The sequence below is a fragment of the Schistosoma haematobium genome, chromosome 1 (assembly GCF_000699445.3).
Source record: "Schistosoma haematobium chromosome 1, whole genome shotgun sequence".
Classification (NCBI taxonomy): Eukaryota; Metazoa; Platyhelminthes; class Trematoda; order Strigeidida; family Schistosomatidae; genus Schistosoma; species Schistosoma haematobium.
In genome coordinates this window covers 21,452,965-21,473,699 of record NC_067196.1, presented here as the reverse complement: position 1 = coordinate 21,473,699, position 20,735 = coordinate 21,452,965, and the positions used below count along the sequence as shown (strand labels likewise).

The 20,735-nt window shown below is 35.4% G+C and overlaps 2 protein-coding genes across 5 annotated transcripts in view; one reads left to right on the top strand and one right to left on the bottom strand.

The window, feature by feature from the left end:
- Positions 1 to 1,206: 1,206 nt before the first annotated feature.
- On the top strand, positions 1,207 to 3,258 carry YBX1_2 (Y box binding protein 1; the record flags this gene model as incomplete). Of its 4 annotated transcripts, XM_051212831.1 has the most annotated exons (4): positions 1,207 to 1,292; positions 1,332 to 1,582; positions 1,620 to 1,763; positions 3,001 to 3,258. In XM_051212831.1, exons 2-4 carry the CDS (start codon positions 1,340 to 1,342, stop codon positions 3,103 to 3,105), a joined length of 492 nt encoding a protein of 163 aa, XP_051073396.1. In that variant the 5' UTR covers positions 1,207 to 1,292; positions 1,332 to 1,339. The 4 variants fall into 4 exon arrangements, with proteins under 4 accessions (XP_051073396.1, XP_051073398.1, XP_051073397.1 ...); XM_051212830.1 differs by having other exon boundaries at positions 1,207 to 1,582; positions 3,001 to 3,197; XM_012937911.2 differs by lacking the exon at positions 1,207 to 1,292 and having other exon boundaries at positions 1,293 to 1,582; positions 1,620 to 1,832; positions 3,001 to 3,105.
- A 911-nt stretch (positions 3,259 to 4,169) lies between these two features.
- EIF2A (Eukaryotic translation initiation factor 2A) overlaps positions 4,170 to 20,735 on the bottom strand; it is a 28,360-nt gene continuing 11,794 nt past the window's right edge. Inside the window, exons 9-16 of the mRNA XM_051218410.1 lie at positions 19,163 to 19,306; positions 16,617 to 16,815; positions 12,049 to 12,150; positions 11,220 to 11,394; positions 9,479 to 9,656; positions 8,268 to 8,445; positions 5,311 to 5,456; positions 4,170 to 4,334 (exon numbers count right to left, since the gene is read on the bottom strand). Of these exons, the coding sequence (XP_051073395.1) occupies positions 4,209 to 4,334; positions 5,311 to 5,456; positions 8,268 to 8,445; positions 9,479 to 9,656; positions 11,220 to 11,394; positions 12,049 to 12,150; positions 16,617 to 16,815; positions 19,163 to 19,306 (1,248 nt within the window). The 3' untranslated portion in view covers positions 4,170 to 4,208. The remainder of the gene's footprint in view (positions 4,335 to 5,310; positions 5,457 to 8,267; positions 8,446 to 9,478; positions 9,657 to 11,219; positions 11,395 to 12,048; positions 12,151 to 16,616; positions 16,816 to 19,162; positions 19,307 to 20,735) is intronic.

Genomic DNA, 20,735 nt, shown 5'->3' with positions numbered 1-20,735 from the left:
GGTGTCAACAAATAGACTGCTATTGAAGTTGGAAAATCTTGGTATACGGACCTCTCCTCATATGGCTTAAGGATTTTCTAGTAAGTTGAATACGAAATATAAAAATAAATTCCAAGTGCTCGAACTGGAAACCAGTACATAGTAGAGTACCTCAAGGTTCTGTCTTAGGTCCTTTACTTTTTATACTGTATGTAAATGATCTTCCAAGTGTAGTGCAGTCCCCAATGTTGACAATGTAAAAATATGGCGAGTAGTAAGTGCGTGCGCACTTCAGATAGACTTAAATAATGTGATTAACCGGTTTAAAGAGTGGCTGATACTTATCAACGCGCCAAAATGAGTCCACATGTAGTTTCGCGATGCAAAGAGAAAAAGGCACAGCACAAGGTAAGTGCCTGTACCCGCAGTACGGTCTCATAAGGATCACAGGGTGACAGTGAGTCGTGATCTTAAGGCCATGGTTTATTGCCGGGGGGATGCAGCTAGAGGATCAGAACACTCTGGGCTTTAAGACGGACATCCACCGAGTTAGATACTGTCATTTTCAATATAGTGAACACAACCTCGGTGAGAACTAAACATGAGAAATGCGTCCAGGCTGCAAACTTCTGTTTAAAAGGTGACTTGGGTATCCTGGAGAAAGTACAGGGTGCGGCCATCCATGCAATTCCAGAATTTCGGTGTTACCATAAAAACAGCGGTTTGAAAAGCTAGACTTCTTTACACTGACCTATCACAGACTAAGAGGTGACCTAACTTTGATGTATAGAATAATGAGAAGTGATTTTAAACCTAATATGTTCTCTCTGTTTCTTCCAATAGCATCTCAGAGGACATAGCAGGCGAGTAGAAAAACCAAGGACGAACAATATCCTCGTGCCATACAGGATTTCACACCAAGTCATCAATTTTTGGAACCTATCAGTTCCTTCAATCGAATGATTCAAGAGAAAACTGGACACTCACAGAAGCATACTAGAAAAGCAATAACATATCTAGATATTGATACTTCAGGGTTAAATCATTAACTGGTGTATCTTAGTTCCCCATATTGCAACTGAACTAGTGCCATTTACTTTCTAATAGCTCAAGGATCCAACATATTAACCTAATAAACTAGTAGTTTAGTGCTGATAAGTTCAGAAGAGGCATTATATTCACTCATCAGCCACATTAAATCACACACTCTTCATTCACTTGTTTAAATGGCCTCCAAACATGAAAGTGACACAGACAGTCCATTCAGCCGCTGTTTTTGAAGTCCGACGACAAGGGCTTCTCTAGGACATTTGGTTAGTTTAATATGAGCGATAGAAAGAGTCGCAATGCAGCTCGCGAAATGACCGATGACAGGGTTAGAGGAGTTGTCAAATGGTTTAACGTCAAGGCTGGATATGGCTTCATTACTCGGTCTGATACCTCATCCGACATATTCGTGCATCAAACAGCTATTTCGAGAAATAACCCAGGGAAAATGCAGCGCTCCCTTCAGGAAAATGAAGAAGTTGAATTTTTTGTTGTCGAGGGGGACAAAGGTGTAGAGGCCTCCGATGTCACTGGGCCTGACAGAAGGCCGGTGAAGGTACGTTTTGTATATCAGGCATTCTCAAAATTCACAGGGTAGTGCGTATGCTGCGGATCGTCCTTACGGGCGAAGTCCCAGGGAGTATGGAGCGCGCGGTGATAGAAATGACTCAAATGGTTATAGAAGTAATGGGTTTGGTTCGTATCGTGGAAGAGGTAGAGGTCGCGACGGGGCCAGGGTCAGTACTGTTGGGTATAATAATAAATGTTTGGTTTACTCTGAGGCTTTGGTAATGATGTCTGAAGGAGTTAGTAATGTCGTATCACGCATATCAATGAGTTTTTGCATAGCTAGGGCTTGATCTGATTATCTGAAAGATAAGTAAGGTGTATCAGTAGTGTTTGTCATACTGTCAGTGTGAATGCCAGTTAGATTGTTCATACCACAGTTTAGTTCCTATCTACGTTACGTACAGCGTCAAGTCACGGAAACTGCTTGCTTTGACTACACTGGTATTAGTGCACTTCCATACGCATTTTGTAAATCTCACTTGAAGTATCATTCCTAATGTTCCTTCTTAACCAGTATCATTACTGCCACATAACTCTCCTAAGCACTCATCTGACTAAATCCAATCTCCGTACCAATGATGTGTAGCCACCTGGACCAACGTATAAGCAGTAGACTCCAAGTTAATTATGAATGACTACACTGTCTTACAAAGTGCGATTAAAATTCTTGAACAATTTTCAAACAGAAGTCTGACTTCCACATTGATATCGACTAATGGAATAAGTATTTTGCAAGTGGTTGTATTTGGTAACAAGATACCTAACATGCCTCGTATCAGGGATGAAATGGTTATCGTTCAATTGCAACATGCTAGAATCTGCTAAACTGGTGTGCATATAAAAGTGGTATTTTTCAAGTTCATAAAAACATGCTAAGGCAGCATGTCAATATACATTATACTGACTAGGTTATACATCAAAGAAATTCGACAAACGCAACACGTCCGAGCCATGTAGATTTGCAAAGTTTTGAGATTTTATAAATGCATTCTTTCTTCGTTCTGATGCTAATCACGCTAAGTCACTGTATTTTCCATCGTTCAAATTTGTACGCACGTTTATACGAATTGCGTTTATAATATCATGGGACTTAATATTATTTTCACTCCACGTGTAGCTAGTTTATTATATTTGTGTTGATGTGATGGGTATAGAACATACAATAGTGCACTTAGCTGGGATACCTTACGGTCTCAATTAGTGATATATTAGCAGCTTATCGTAATGATAATGGGGTCGTGTTGTGGGGTTTTTGTGAGCCAACGTACATAGTGATCATATTGTTGGTAAGTTACCAAAACATCGTCTGACAGTCCATACTTTCGTTTTCTAATTGATTTACACTACTTCGAAAGCATATTGTTCAGAGAGACTAATATTCGTTTTTTTATAATTGGCTATTAGGCTGGTGGTGATTTCTCAAGGAGGTTTGAAGAACGCAATCAACGGGATCGTAGTCGAGGATATGGTGTGAGGGACAATGGTGGTTATTACTCCAGCCCATATTAATTTCAATCTATGTTGTACATATTGCATTTTTAATGTCTAATTTGTACATTTTATCTCGTAATACCTTGTTCTAGCTGAGAGTCATTTTTCTGTGGATATCACGATATATGCATTTATATGTATCTAAAATAAATTTTCGTTGGAAATTAAAAATTTAGTGACTGCTCCCAGTCCGAGTAAGCTTCGCTTATAGCATGTGTTTTTACTCCGAATTTGTCCTATAATCTGTTTTAAATAAAAAATAACTTGGTTTTTTAGAAAAACTGTCCTGCGAGCCTTTAAACTCGAGAAATGCTTTTGCATCAACGTAGTGTTGGGTAAAATCCATTCGATGAGTCGTTGGGTCAGGATATTCTCTTGCAAATAATTCGTAGAATATACACAATCAGTGCCAAATTACCTCATTCGCCAAGCACTGGTTTGACTTTAAATCGCGCTATGCATTAATCGTGTGCAGGTTCTCTGCGGCAGGCGTATATGTTAAGCTAAATAGATTCATCAGTATATTTGCTTTACGGGGCTCTAATCGTTTGATGGCGAAATAAACGCGTGCGTGCTGTGCCCTCTTTAATTTAGGAAGCTAGGGTTAAAATACTAGTAAGTTATTGCATCATGTGCATGTTGTTAACTGCTTCCGTTTAGTCCTCAACGTACCTGATATTATGTTGAACAACTTACTAGAAAGTGTAATTTAACAATGTGGTCTGGATTGTAAGGTGATTGTTTCAGAGCATATTTTAAGCGTCTGAATCAGTCTCCCGCTAATGGATACCATTTAACTGTGGATATTTTAGCCCTCAATTAGTGTTGAGTTGATATGCTTGCACATGATTCCAGACTCATTTTAGTGGGCGTTCTTCATAGATGCTGGTAATAATGCTCACTACACCACAGCTTTTGTGGTGATCTATTGCCAGATTTATTATGTAACGGCACTCATATAGAATCGTGCTATATTCTCTTCGGGTAACAATTTTCATGGTGAAAACTTCGTATTAGATCACTTAGGTTGTTTACCTTATTAATCTTCACAGTTAAGAACAACGACGCAAATGTACTCCAAATAAATACGTGAAAAATTTAATAAAAACTCAACATGGTCTTTATAAGCATAGTTTAGCTAATTCATCCCGGAGTTGTTTCTCACTCGTAATTTTGTCCAGTTGGTTATATGCCAAAGCTTTTCCGGATGCTTGTTCTGTTTTTAGTTTCTCAATCTGCGTCAGTTTCTGTTATTAAGCAAGGAGAAATAATGCGAAGTATAACTACGCCAAGGTTTAATGTAGATATATACTGTTATAATTTGTAATCCAACTTGACTTTTACCATTTTTTATAGTTAGTAATTCTATTAGGCGATGTTAAGACGACTGGAGATTCTTTCATGTTGTAAGATCGATTAGAGTAGAGTCGATGTATAAAGTTAAATCGTGAGATTAAATTTGCTTTCTACTTTTCTTTTCACGAACTAATGTGTCACTGTCATTCAAGCACATGTATATGAAACACGTCGTGTATTTAATAAGCCAGGGATAGAAGTTAGTAGGTAAACAGCTACACTAATCGAGGTCACTGAGTCAATTCACATCCATAAGTATAATAACGATTGATAAGGGTTATGTATAAGGTAAAGCATGTGAATCAATAGTTTGAAGTCGCGAGTGACACTCCGCAATCAATCACAATACACTGGTTTGTCCAAGCCTCAAGGATACTACTGTCACTCATCATTTGCAGCTATCTTTGTGCTAGTTTCTTTTGTCGATCACGTCTGTTCTGGTACGAAAAGAATGTATGAGACATTGTTCAGCTTTTAGGTTGCGGACAGTACAAGCCTTAGAAGTAGTGAATAATTTTAAGCTAAACGTTCACTAACTACCGTCAATACAATGTTATGATTAGCGATAGTAACACCCGCCATAGCCAAACTATGCACTGGTTTTTGTAGAAATGTCAACTGACATTCACATCAGTGACGAATACCACCTCCAAAGAAGAATATAATGGGCGCAAAAACTGTTAGCTGACTAAAAAGAACTTATCGTTTGAAGTCGTGAAAACAAAAGTATCAATATATTAATTTACAGTCTATCTGAAAGCGCCAGTAGGAGTAATGATAGAATGCAAGGGGCCGTGACGTTGTAGTAGGCATAATACCAAACATATGTAAATATAGAGATTGGATAGAATGCGACAATGAACTCACTTTATATATCTGATTGACTTGCTTTTGGTTTTTTGGGTCTGATGCAGCTGGGTGAGCGCATTTATTATTGGATGAAGTTGGATCCGTAACACCAGTCTGGGCAGGTTTATTTGAAGATAATGCGGTTTTCTGATTTGAACCATTAGCTAAACAAGATTCAAAATAAGCTAGCGAGTTCTACGAAACGTGATTTTATCATGTCTTAATTTTATATCATTCATTAAAGAACTAATACGAAGTTTTAGGTTTAAAGAGTTCATTGAACTCGACATCACTTAAGTCCCATGACTTTATGGAGTAGAAATAAAAAGTGTCAGGTAGTCAAAATAATTGAGGTGAATTAGCGGACCAAGTTCCACACAGGGATGAAAGGTGAACCATAATAAGTCTAGTACTGGACAGTAAACCCATGTTTCATAAGCAAGTAAGCTTGAGAGACTCCGTGGTTATATCACAAAAAAACTAGTTGGTGTTTATTATTACGTAGTTTGAGCACAAAGTATGGTCGTTATTGAGATTTCAAACTAAGACAACAACTGATTCTGTTCACGAGTGCGCCACCGAAACATCCAGTATCGGCCGCAAACGCTTAGTCTCCTGACCACTGGAGTGGCGGTCCAATTTCCACAACTAAATCAGTACGGCAACACGAAGTTAGAAAGTTGTGAACATCAAATTGAGTCGAAGTAGTCTTCGTTTTAATAATGGGAAAGGCTTAATATTATAATGAGTATGTTCGAAAACAAGAGATGAGTTCGAGTTTAAGAAATGCGAATTGATGATAAAATTTTTAGAAATAAAGGGGCGAATATGTTCCTTACAACAAATGGCTTTGTAAGTTTTCAACACTGGTTTATTTGAATACGTCCATGATTGAAGGTACTCGGTCAAGAATTTGCACCCAATTACCTTTGAGCACCCAGTGCTGTGCATTTTTTACGATAACTAAGCTTACATTTTAAACTTTGAGACATTACATCATATGACTCACGTGCTTTTGCGTTACATCAACCTTGACTTTTGGTTTGCTTGACTGACTTCGAAATCATTACGTAAGAAGAGATTGCGGACAGTAGTGTTGTTAAACGTTGCGTATCCGTGACATCTTTGGAGGGAAACAGATTGTATCAATGATCGGTGCTGAATTATGTATCGTAGTGAATTCACCTACTGGTCGCTTCTGTCATGGGTGATTGGAACCATGTAATTTACATCAGTCATGATGGCCCAATTCGACAATAAATGTCTTTAAGGATACCAATCTAACCAGGCCAGCATCGTATACCTACTTAGGTGGTGGTTCAGTTCAAGTAACAAATGACGCTACCATCTAAATTAGTGGTAAATCACAACCTCATTAATCGATATGCCATCATTGGTTAGATTCAGAGACACCCATGACCAAACACTTCTAGTCTACGTGTCATCTACGTTTCACAGATACATACTAGTACAGGACGCAATGAATAGCATTTGTTTTATGAGACTGTTATTTAGTGACTAGAAATCTTGATTGGCATAATTGATTTTTCGATCGAAATAGTGAATACATTAGCATCAAGTCTAAACATGTCTTGGGTTGAACCCCTAATGATATGAATGTACATAGTAGGATGAAACAACGGTCTAATGCTACCTACTCTTGTTCGAATCATTTAGTTTGAATTTTGAAACCATATATTACTATTCATGCATACAGTTCGATTTGATGTTTAAATTTTTTGACTGACATTTAAACAGTTCAATGGAATTTGTAAGCATCAATTCCATGTTATACATACAAAGTGACTTAAAACATGTTTTACAACTGCCAAGGTTTTACTAATCATTACAGTTAACTGTAAAAAAAATTCAATGATCCGTTTAACCAATCCTAGTTGGATTTTTTTTCTAAATATCAGTATGACCTTCTATTATTGTACTAAATGTTGTAAACAGACTTATTGGTCTAGGTCACATGCTTTGTTTACGATGACTAATATTAGACAATATACACACATTTGAGGTCATTTAGTTGGTTATGACTTTTAATACATGGAAAATCAGTTGTATATGAGAATTATTGATTATTTTTATTTACTTTTAATAAGAGGCTTAGTTGGATTAGAATGTGTTTATGTCCGATTTTGTTTCAAACAATAAAATAGTTATTATTTTTTGATTTATATGAAAAACAACCCTTAAAGTAATAAATAGATTAACACAAATAGGAAAAATCATTTCAGTGAACTTTAACACTTTCAGCCAGGATTAATGAAATGAAAAAAAAAACGCTTTGCACTTTCATTCAAAGATTTCTAATTATTCCAGAATTAAGTCCACTATATACGTGTTTTTTTAATGTTCACAACATAAGTTAATTCATGAGTATCAAAACAAGATGGTTAACCATACATAATCAATATATGCTTAGGTTATAATTTATTTCCAATTAATATCATGGAAAGATTTCGGATTAAAATAGATAATATGAAATATTAATAGTTGAATTCATGAGTCAATCTAAGCTAAATCACCATTGAAAACCTGGAGTTCTAGTGAGAAGCCGTAACCGGTGGAATCCAATCCATGTTGAGGAGAAACATATATCTACCCCATACAATTGATGAATAGTTGCACAAGATCATGGATCGATTGAAGTTAGACATTAACACCATTGGATATCGTCTCAGTGGTCTAGAGGTTAAGCATTCGCGCGCGACACCAAAGGTCCTGGGTTCGAGTCCCACATGTGAGATCGTGGATGTGCACTGCTGAGTAGTCCCGTAATAGGACGACATGGCTATCCAGTGTTTCCAAGATTTAAATGGTGGTCTAGCTTAAATCGATTCATAAAATCAACTACTAAACTTAATACAATCTTCACAAACCCTATTCCGATAATAAGTGATTTATCAGAATACTATGTTTTTATAACATATCAAAAAGAATGAAATGTTATTGGACAACCAACATACTTTTGCTTGGATTCAATTTTCCAATGTTAGAATTATTATTGCTAAAAGAGCGGGTAGAAATTTTACCATGATCAATCATATTGGATGCTTTCAATGATTGCACAGCTACTGCAGAACGATTACGAAGAACCGGAGGTACGTAAGCCGAAGAACGCTTATTTACTGAATCTACATTAACCTTTAACAAGGGAAAGGAATAATGATTGTTATATACAATAAAACAGAAATAAGAATATATCGTTATGTAAACAAAATGTTTGAGTATAAAATATATGATGGTGCTAATGAGTCACAAAGATTACAAGCAAAGATGGATGATCGCCAGCAGTGGGATCCAGGACAAACGTTTCATTCTATTTGGGACTCGTCAGCTGGATGTACTTGCATCTCAGAGTTGATGTTCACTCCGCAACTCGAACACAGTTCGCTTTGAGAGTCATCGCGTTATTCACTTAGCATTCTGCAGTATAATAGTTATTGAAGCATATCTCAAAGTGTTCATTTCATCAAATAGATAGATATGTATGTTGTTTTTATTAATGAGATTTGAACTCACAATCGATATATTCTATATATCATTATTCAATACAATCGTTCAGTTATGGTTGAATAAGTGAATTTGGGTTGACTTCAATAAACTTAAGTTCAGGTTGTAAATTGTCAGGTCCTGTTGCTTGCCTACTCTTGATTCTTCTGATGGCCACTCTGATTACTTCGATCGTTGGTAGTTACATCTGTAGGTACTGGTGCGATGTCTGATGGATTCAATGGTCTATTCAAAAGTTCTTCAAAGACTTCCATCCACCAGTTCCTCTGTTCTTGAATCTCAGTGATCGGCCTCCGCCCGTAGCTCTTCTAGGGTTACTGTCGGTCACATGACCAGGTAAAGGATGACGGTTGGGCATGGGGTTAGCAACCTCATCATGTGAAAAAAAAACTTGCTTAGAAAGCGCTATCAACACTTAGAGGGTAGATATAATTTTAGACGCCATATCAAGTACGACAACTGTTCTCTCTGCTTACCGATGTTTTTAACTGTTATCTCAATTGACTGACGATTAAGTAAAGTTTGGTATTCAGAGAAATAAATAATCTGTTACTAAAGTAATTCATCTAAAATAATACAGCCTTGTTTATTCACCTTTATGCTGTTTCATTTTGTGAATAAAAAGTAAAGTTCTTAACATAATTAAAACAATTCGAAAACTTACAGACTCAAACTTTCTCGGTTCAGGAGCAGATTCCAGTTTTGTTGGAAATATAACTGAAACTTGATATAATTCATGATCAACTGCAGCGGGTAAATCTGGTGTAGCTGCTCTAGGAATGGCACGTCGTTCAACTGGTCGATAGGATAATTGTTTACCACTATAATGCCATATCCCAAATCTATGAAAGTTAAGACAATAAGGTTAACTTAAAAATTAACTAAAATATCATAATAAGAATAATAAGTTTATTGGTATACAGTGATTCCACATCAAGCTGAAAATATTCTGACTATATTTTGAATCATCTAGTAACAAGACAAACTATCAATAGGGCTGGAAGAATAAGCTATGCTGACGTTATTATAAAATTTATTTGATTACATAACGTAACAACGTATGGGTTCTTTGAGTCAAACTTATTTCACGAAGGTCAAATGTGTTAGGTGACCATACAGACCGAAGTATATCATGAGGAGTATAAACGAATCCATGATTCATTAGTTGCAAGGTGAACATTTTAACGCCGATGTTTTCTTTTTCTTTTAGTGAATAACTTTCAAAGGTGCCAGTGGTCAATAATTAATCAATACAATACACAAAATCACACAATTTTCACGATGAGTAAATGAATTTAAATAGATAAACAAACAAAATTAATCGATTTGATAGAATTCCGATTTTACAGTTTCCGAACATGATAAATAAATATTTGATGCGAATTAAAATCAAAACTAAACAAATGGATTTGAATATAAAGGACAGGCGACTGTGAAACAAATCATCGATTGAAAAATTGAGCAGAGAAAATTATGCAGTCTCATAAAATAAAAACAGAATGATAATGATGTTGATGGACTAACGACGAAGCACATTAATTGTTGTCCACTAAGACGGAAGCTATTATGATTGACGGAAACTTTCCGTTCAGAAAGTTCATGTTAGATTTATGCTACAATGAATTCAATAGAGAATGTTCTGGAATCGAATATGGATTGGAGAGATGATAATCATGTAATGCTCATCCTGAATGGTTACATTTAGGAATGAATGATAAAAGTTGCTTATATAAATCCGGACAAAACAATGAATACCTAGAACCTCTATTATTATAGTGAAAATCTCTAATTTGGCGAATGAGGTAGTACAACCACAACAAGAATGATAAAGGGCGAAGAGATGAGTGGCGTAAAACGACATCAGAACTAGTAAGGAAAAAAGGCGACAGTACATAAAAACGACAAATTAAAATGAAAAAATCACAAAATGATACATCTCGTCAGTTTGATGGATTAGCGGTTGATGATCTAACACAACTGATCTAGTTTGTACAAGGATATATCGTAACCTAACTACCATATCCCAGTTCTAAACAACAGAGTTTCAATAACAAGGGCGATTTGTCACAGTCCATTGAAGGTAGGTGTAAAAAAAGTTAAAGCTGGAAGAAAAGCTAGGTAATGAAGATGGGATTTGATTATGAACGAGGTGATCCAGAGTGCTATTAGCTGGATGGGAGTGACTGTCACTTCCTAGCTGCCAACATCTTGGAAAAAATTTTCTTCCTGAGGTACCTGAAGAAAAGGAACGAGATTAGGGGAAGTCTTGAAGACTTAGAAGTATAAAGACAGTCAGTCTGATAAAGCAACATCGAAAATGGGAGACTTTCGGTATTTCATACAATCAAGAATCGAAAAATTCTTCGAGTATCAAAAAGAAAACATACTACAAAAATGCAACTAACCCATTATTTACACGTAATCTTGGAGTTGTTGTAGCAAATATTAAATGTTCACCATCTGGTAACCATTGAACACTTGTCACATCAGTTGTTTTAAATGAAGATAAACGTTCATGAGTTGAAAAATCCCAAACACACATATCGCCTGACAAATTACCTAGCCCAGCTAATAACAATAGTAAACTATAAGAAAAATAAATAATGAGACGGTTAAGGTGAAAGCAGAGACTTTCATTACTGTTTCTTACTACCTGAATTTACTCTATAAAATTGGGTTATTTGAACAATCATACGGGGAATAAAAGACCGACAGTAGCATAATATTTTAGCTGGAATGCTGTACTCGCTTTGACAGTCCTTAACTTCACATCTGGATCAGATCCATGTTACTTATCAATAATGCCGGTCAAACACATGGAAGTTCCCACCTGTTACAGAGTTCCTCCATCAAGCGTGATTTGGTTGGTATTCTCTGTACTACATTTCAGGACCTCGCTCTTTCCCTTGTGTATGCTGAGGGCTTAATTCTGCTAAACTGGCTGTCTTCGATTGTCTTTGTTGTTATGTAAGAGATATAAGAGCTAAGTCATCTGAAAAGTCCAAATTGTATCTATGAAAAAAATTTCGAACTCATTTCCTTATTAATTTATATAAACAAAAATTATAAATTGTTTTTCAACAATGTAAGATAACCAGATAAAAATTATTGTGATATCGTTTCCCATTGTCTAAAACAATTTTCTGTAGAAAAAGAACTGTAATTACATTTACAATGTACACATAAACATGAAAGTAAATTTATTCACAAAACTAATCATCAAATAAAGGATATGATTCCCATGAGGATTGAAATGAATTTCATTCCATGAACCTGTTCCAAAATCATGAACTGGTTCACAGTTCAAATTGAATATTGTTACAGATGCTGGTGTAACTAAAACGTTGAATAGAGAAGAATAAAATAATAATAGAATTATTTGATGGAACTACTGATCAGATTATATTTATTAATTGAAATGTTCATAATGAATTTAATAACTAGTCGTATAGAAAAAAAAACTAGTTTCAATACACAATGGTTAATTACTGAGATCGATAAATTAAAAATTATGAACAGTATCTACTGTGTGAAGGTTTATAACATTTACCAGTGATAAAAACATTGGGTTTTCATTTCTAGATAGGAAAGATCTAATTAGCAGAATTTGCAATATAAAAAATAAAATCTAACATCGGTTACTGAGTTAGATGAAATAATAATTTGGATCGGGACCAATGAAACGATCGTATATTTATGTTTTAATTAATGTTTTCTACACATTCGATGATCACTCCGAGATGGAAAGATAACTTGCCTAGATTAGTTAATTCTTTCTATATCCATCAATTCAACTGCTCCTGTGGAGTAAGTTCTATTGGTAGATGTTCTAGGTACTTATATTTTCGGGCTCGCGAGCACCTCCCAGCGTAGCTAAGCAGCTCCATTTTAGCTCATTTAGTTCAAACGGACTATACAGCCAACATGGAGCAATCTTTCACCGTAATATATCATGTTAACAGCAGTCTGCCTAAATCCGTCAGACTGAGAATCCTGCAGACGGCTAAAGCAATTGCTATTCGGATCAAAAAGCCAGAGCTTTACGTTCAACCACTCCTTCTATTTTAGCCAACTTCAGGGCCTATTTAGTTAATAATCAATTTTCTGATATGATGGAAGTTGATTAATGTCCATTTTTATATCTTATCCATATATCTTATCATTGTTATTATTATGATTATTATAAAACTCGCCAACATTTTCGAGAAATTTATCCAACATCCACCCTTATCTACTAATTCGTACTCAATTCACATTATTTTACCTATTACGTAATTTCTGGTTTGTAACTACATTGTTCACTCGCTCATCCCATGTTGAGCATATTTATTCTGATAACATATCTCACAATTTCATTTGACGTATAAACTTATTTAAGTTAACAGTTCATATTAATCACCCCAACATTAACGACCTAGCAACAAGAGTGGAAAAAGCTGCAAGAGAAGTTAATATCAGACAATTATATGATATAATAAATAAACTGGCAGGGAAATATAGTAGACCAGTCAAGGACAAAGAAGGCAAGCCGGTCACTGAGATTTAAGAACAGTGAAGCCGACGAGTAGAGCAATTCGAACTCTTAAATAGACCGGACCTACTGAACCCATTAGATATCAAAGCAGCACACACAACCCTTCCCATAGCTGTCACTTCACCAACGACCGAAAATATCAGGATGGCCATCAGACAAATTTGGTAAGAAGAAGTGCCTATTTTAAACGACAAAGAATCTTTGGTTCACAAATTATAATTTTAAATGATATACTTTGTCTTAAACTTGGCCAATCTTATGGATTATTAATTGAAAAGAATATTCTTCGTTCATACAATTGTGTTTTAATATAATGGGAATTTTTCAACGAATAATGATTGTAATAAAAATCGTAGCTTAAATAATACTTATTCTTTTTTAAACAATTCAAACCAAACATCAATGATTTCACTAATTCATACATTAACTTACTTGTAACAAATAACACTTGGTGTTTCTTTTTGCCACACTATACTAGTGTAACAACTAGAAACAATCATGAATATGTCTTAAAAGAAATTTATGTCAATCGATTTTTGACGAATACAATAAACGTTAATGACTTCATTTCACAATAACCAATTGATTAGAATCAACAACAACTGACAACTGATTTAATTATGATTCTTAATATTAAAAAAAAAATTAGTTACAATATAACTAGATTTACCAGGTTATCAAATCTATTAATTAATGGTCACATGATAAGTACATTGATTTGATAGAGAATGTTAAGAATTTCATTACGGATAGATACAATCAGCTTATACAATAGTTTCTAGACACCATATTCATTTTGATTGTAAAGTTACATCAAACAAGAAAAGAAGAGATCTGTGTCTGTTGAATGAGTAGATTATACTGCAGTAATAGCTAAATTATCTCAAATGTAAACCTCTATGACTATTAAATAACTACGTATGGAGCTCCTCGAACTCCACCTGTAGCTCTTATGGGGTTACTGATGGTACCAAGCTCGATTAAAGGAGGAGGGTTGGGCATGGGGTAAGCAACCCAATCCCGTAGAAAACAAATTTGCTAAAAAAAAAACACTAACCAGAATAAACAAATTAAATTATTTAAACTCCGTCCTCCGAGTTTAACGATCTTCATTTAGAAGAATTATGACGGTTCATAGTGAAAGTAAGTAAGTGAGTATGGAACGCCTCTACGGCTACTTCCAGTCCTAGGCCAGTGTAAAGAGGGAGGGTTGAAGACGGAGTTAGCATCCACACCTACCAAAAAAGCTCCTAAACAAAATTTCTAATCAGAAGAAACCAATTAAACTTGAAAAAGCAAGTCCCAAGCATTACACAATCTACCAGAAGAACAACTAGAGAGAGATTAAAGAAGAACTAGCTTCGACATGGCTGAAGGATCCGGTAAATAAGAAGCACCATCATAAAGAGTGGATCTCTTTAGTTATCTTAAGTAAGATGCAAGAAATAAAAACATAACAAGGAGACAGTAATCAACAAGAAAAACAGGAGAGAAATTCAAGGTACAGGCCGAATATACAGAAGCAAACATATGGATGTGTTGTACCCTCTCACTAGGAAACAGGAAACAAATCGTGCAGTATACTGAGTCTAGCTGCTCCAAACGGTCCTCATCAGTCAACAACAGGAGATTCTGATGAATCTTATTATCTAGATCCTCTTGTACCAGAAAATGTGTTAGATGCACCAAATGATGATCAGAAGTTTAATACAATTTTGATAGATGTTAATTATCCCACTGATCAACTGTCCACAAATGAGTTTTTCAAGGAATTCTATGATAATGTTCCAGAAGAATCAAACGTTGATGACCTCATATCAAGCGACGTTGGTCCACACTACTTAATCACTTTTAGTGACTTCTCTGTTCCATGTGACAATTATGTGTTAAATAAAGTCAAATTAATTTTAACTTGGGGATATGAGGACCCAACATTATTTCGTGGGGGAGGATGAACCCAGAAAATTTCAAAATCCGGATCTTCAAAAAAAGGGGAGGTGTTGTGGATGCGAAGGAATAGACCAATAATTATGATGTTAAGTCCAATGGTGTCCTTGGACCTTAAATGGACATTTTCTATTGGTCGATATCTGTTCACTTGTTGAATATTGTACAAAATGTTGTTTTCTATTTTTATGGTACGATGTGGTATGCTTGATTGGTATATAAACAAAGTATGTTCGGAATATAATGATTCATAACTCAGAGGCCGTGACTTGCGTTCTTGACTCAACTGGCTGGGATAGACAGGGAAGCAGGACCAACGAAGGCACTAGGTCGTCCACTACGTGTTTACCTGTCACTGTGATCGATCGATAAATAAACGCTGCTTATCAAAACCTGCAGTCTCACCCGTTACAACAGGATGAACAGCATTACAGGTGATAAGCAAAAATATGTGGAGGACCTAGTAATGAAAGCATAAAAAGCTGAAAGAAAACAAGATGTGAGAGGATAGACCAGCTCCACTGGGCCCTCAACATGCACAAAGGAAACAGCAAGGTCCTGAAATACAACACAGAGAACACCAACCACATCACACTTGATGGAGGAGCTCTGTAACAGGTGGGAACTGTCATGTACTTGACCGGCATTATTGATAAGTAACGTGGATCTGATCCAGATGTGGAGGCACAGACTGACAAGGCGAGTACAGCGTTTCTACAATCGAAGAACATCTGGAACTCAAAACAACTGTCTGACAACATCAAAATCAGAATTTTCAATACAAATATCAGAAACAGTATTGTTGTACGTCGCTGAAGCTTGGATAACTACTACAAGCATCATCAAAAAGGTACAGGTATTGATAAATAATTGTCTACGCAAGATACCTAATGTCAATTGAACGGATATCACTAGCAACAACTGACTATGGGAGAGAATCTGGGAGTTGAGGAGGAAGTTAAAAAAGGTAGTGGAGGTGGGTAGGACATAGTTTACGGAAACGGTCAAACTGTATAGTAAGGCAAGCTCTAATTTGGAATCCTCAAGGCTAAAGGAAAACAGACAGACCGAAGAACACATGGTGTTGGGCATTGGAGACAGAACATTAATTGTAGTTGGTGATAGCTGGAAACAAGAGACCGGAAGAGAGTTGTTTAGAGATATGTGATACAGCGCCTATAACTCTCTCAAGAGGGGTGGTAACAGGTCAAAGTAAGAAGGTAGATGTACAACTCCATATTCGCTGTCCATTCTGTAAATAAATAATCGTTAATGTAAACAACCCAGTAGTACATGTTTGAAAAGAAAAAGAATCACTTACATCCATAACAAACAACAAAATATTCTTCAATTTTTTTATTTTTATTCTTTTTCACCATAGAAGATGAATAATTTGTTGGTTGAAAAGCTATTTGATAAATTGGACCTTTACGTGGCATTGGAACAATCGCACTATCACCGGATCGACTAGCTGATATAAAATAAAGACCTTGATCCCCATAATAACTTTCATCACTAAGCTTAGAAAAGAAATGAAGAAAACGCAATGAGAAAATGAGAGAAAACTAGATACAACATACAGTTTAGTGGGTGAACTACTCTGCAACAAATAGAAATCAGTGGGAGAACCATTAAAATCAAGAATCACTGGTTAGCTGTATCGTTTAAAATTTATTTTTGCAGGATTTCTTGAGAGTGTACAACTATGACGGTAGATAGTATGAAAATTGAAACGTTTAGGCTTTGTGGTAATATGTAATGATTGTGTACAAAGTGGTGTGTTTAGTACGAGGCCCAATGACTCTATTTAAAAGTAAGAACAAATAAAGTTACTATGGACAATGCTTGAATATCTGACTAAATAAAGGGTTTATAACCAACTATGTACATGATAATTACAAATGCAATAATACTTATATTTGTATACTGTCATTAAAACATGTGACCATTATTAAGCTCTGTAACCTTGATATCATATGACCGTGGACGGAAAGTCAGTAACCTGTAAACAAGACACGTAGAATAAATTCTTAATGCTTGGATATCAAAACATACAATGCTTCAACAAGAAAATTAAATAAAATGCTGAAAAATTTATGGATCCCAAGTTTCATGTAACTGTTTACTGATGGTGGATAGTAATCGATACATTGAAAATAATAGTTAGTAGATAGCAGAATGTTATAATAAAGAAATGAAGTATGCTAGATACTAACACTGATCTAGACTATCAGAAGTACCATGAATAAACAGTAACTTAACATGATAATTGAGATTGAAAACGTAGTTATAACTACCGAATATGATGATGTATATAGGTTTTTCGCTTGTGGATATCTCTTGACAATAAACAATAACCTAATGAAAAGCTAGTCATCTTTGAAAATTTTGATATAGGTATTCTCAACAGTTTTACATCCAGGACATTAAACCCAAAATCGAAGCTTGAATATGAACCACTAGATTCCAAATCAGTGACCAAAAGGTTAAGGGTTTGTCACGAGATCTGAAGGTCATGGTTCTGATTCTCGGCAGGGTTGTGTATTCACATTGGTGATTTCCGTACCAGGAAAGTACAGTCCCTTCAGTACTTCCTGGTTCTCATAGTTTCTCTGACTTTTGTCCTGACGAATACCATATATAAATAAAAATATACCATAGAAATCAAATGTTACAAAATCAGATTGTTGCCTCAATAAATTATTTCAATTCAACTTGAAGAACCTTTTGTGGTTTATAGAATCACTTACGAAAAATCCGTAAGAAATTCCGCTGATGATTGAATAGGTAAAATTTTAAGAGTAAATCTTTATTTAGAAAATGAAGGGGTATTTAGTTGCCGAACTAATACTTAACCAGCAGTGGAATCATCTATGTCGAATGGACGGAATATTGCTAGCAGTAGAACCCAGAAAAAACGTTTCGTCCCGCTTGAGATTTATCAGTTGAATGTACCTGGATACCGCTGGTAGCCACATTTCATCTTTTCTACATAAACGTGTATCATGAAAGCTAAATTGAGGCAGTTTGCACATGATGCACATAAACTAAGACTGGCCAAAATTCGGTCGACCTATCAACAACACGGTGGTTCAAACCACTAAAAATCATGTATGTTATTCTGTTAAGGCTAGATGATAAAACTTATTAAATTTGCAGCGGATAGTAGATTTAAACTTAAGGCAATTTAATACGCAAGACATTACCAGTTCGGTAGACATACCAGATAAGTAAAATAAACCAGTTGAGTTAGAGAGAATATAAGTAAATCGATAATTTTTATTTGGGAATTAAAGTTTTATCGGCTAGGGTTGCGTGCTAGGATAAAAATTACCTTCGGTCACTAATCTAGAAGGAAGTAAATCCAGAATAATTAAAAGTGAGCACATATATGAGAAAAATTCGTGAAAAAAAGGGTTAACATACCACAGCTTGCCGTTAGTTAGAAAACCATTGAAATTCAATAAACACTGAACAGCCGCCATATTCTACCATACAATTTCTCGTAAGTGAACAACCACGATCATACCGGGATCGAAACCATGACCTTAGAATTTCACGGTAAGTAGTTCATCTTTGGAATATTGAGTCAAGATATACTGGTTTACATTTATAGGCTCGATTAATTTTCGACATTCCCCAGCTATCGTTGATCATAGTGTCTCATCCAAACTCCGAAGAACATCTCTTAGAATTAGTTATTAATGAGGACATGATTATTATTAATAATATAAGCCAATTTGTGATGTAAACTAGGAAGCTCCATAATTTTCATGAACCCCTTACATATTAAAAGTTAAATAACCAAACAATATGGCATGTGAAAAAGGTACGAATAGTTATAATAACACATATAATATGAACTACTTTTGTTGAAGTAAGTATGAGTAAATCAGTTCCTTTATCATTCCATAATAGTCGGACTGTATCAGCACGGAAAAACGATTTATTTGCAATATGAATCAGTTGATTATCACGGCACTGATAAACTCTGACAAAAGAAGGTTGGTTCTATAGGAAAAAACAATGAAAAAACAAAATATTAAAATATTGAAGGTGCATTAAATGCTAATATAAGATATATTTCCTAGCAAACATGCAGTTCAAACTACCCAGGATTCTAAGCTCTAGATTAAATATTTATTTAAAGAAGAAATCCATATTTATTGTGAAGTTACAAAGCTGAGCTGCCTTCGCATCTGATCTCCAATTGTTCTGTCAATGCCGTGCTTTCACTGTACTGAAACTCTTCACTCCGTCCTACAACTTTAAGGTCACGTTCTGCAACATATTACTTATAAACAATCTTGTGGGTAGCGTCCACTACACTGAAAAGGGACAAATTCTGGTAATAGCTGGTGACTACCCAATGATGAATGATTATCTAGAACCATGACTCTAAGAGATCAAACTATTCACTGATTCCTACCAATCTGTGACTTTATCTTTAAAGCCTTTATATCTTTATATAACTAAGATCGATAGTTAATGACCAAAAGAAATAATATCATGGTACGGTTTCATCATTCATAGATGTATTTCAGCGTAGAGCTTTACCATCCAGTAATGCTATTCACTTAGTACATTTTTACAACTTCACCGAATGACTAATCAAGTTTGATTGAAACAGGACAGAAACTTAAGATTGTTTTCTTTATGGTCCCACTATACAATAGAAGTCCTAAAAAGGTATCCATGACTAGATAACTACAACATTTAACTTCGTGCCTTACAGACACAGAGTAGGATAGAGAGGAGTGATGAACGAAATAGGCACTCTTTAACAAGCAACGGGTGCACAATTTTCTGTAGTGCTGTGACACTCATCAAGGGGGAAAAACATAGCCTTGAGTCAACAGTAGCTTTGTGTCCTGTAAGCGAACCGAATAATAAAACAAGACAGTTGATATTGAATCTTGTTCTTCGTAAATCGTTCCGGTGAAAGCATATGGCATAAGATATCTCTATAACCACCATCGAGAGAGATATTTTGCATGTCAATTTAATAGTAAGTCCTAAGTGTAACCAGTTAGTAACTTCTAAAAGAGAAGCAATAATTAATGAAGTCATATGACCGAATCGATATTCATGACTTTTATAAAAACAAATAGATATCAAGACTCTTTTTTTAAACTACTAGAAAGGTTTCCGAAGGTAGATAAAGCTATGTAGTTCAATTCAGACGTTTAACACCTTGTTACTTACAACATTAATACGAAAGGTCCACTTGTTAATGCTAAACCACTTAGATTAGGTCCGAAGAGGCTGCACATAAAGAAGAATTGGGTAAGCTACTGAAAATGGGTAGAATACGTCTTTCGAGCAGCCTATGGTCTTCTCCATTGCATATGGAGCTGTAGAGTGGAAAACATTCGGTCATATGGCGATTATCGCACAATAGCGGACAGATATTCTACATCACATATCGACAATTTCAATA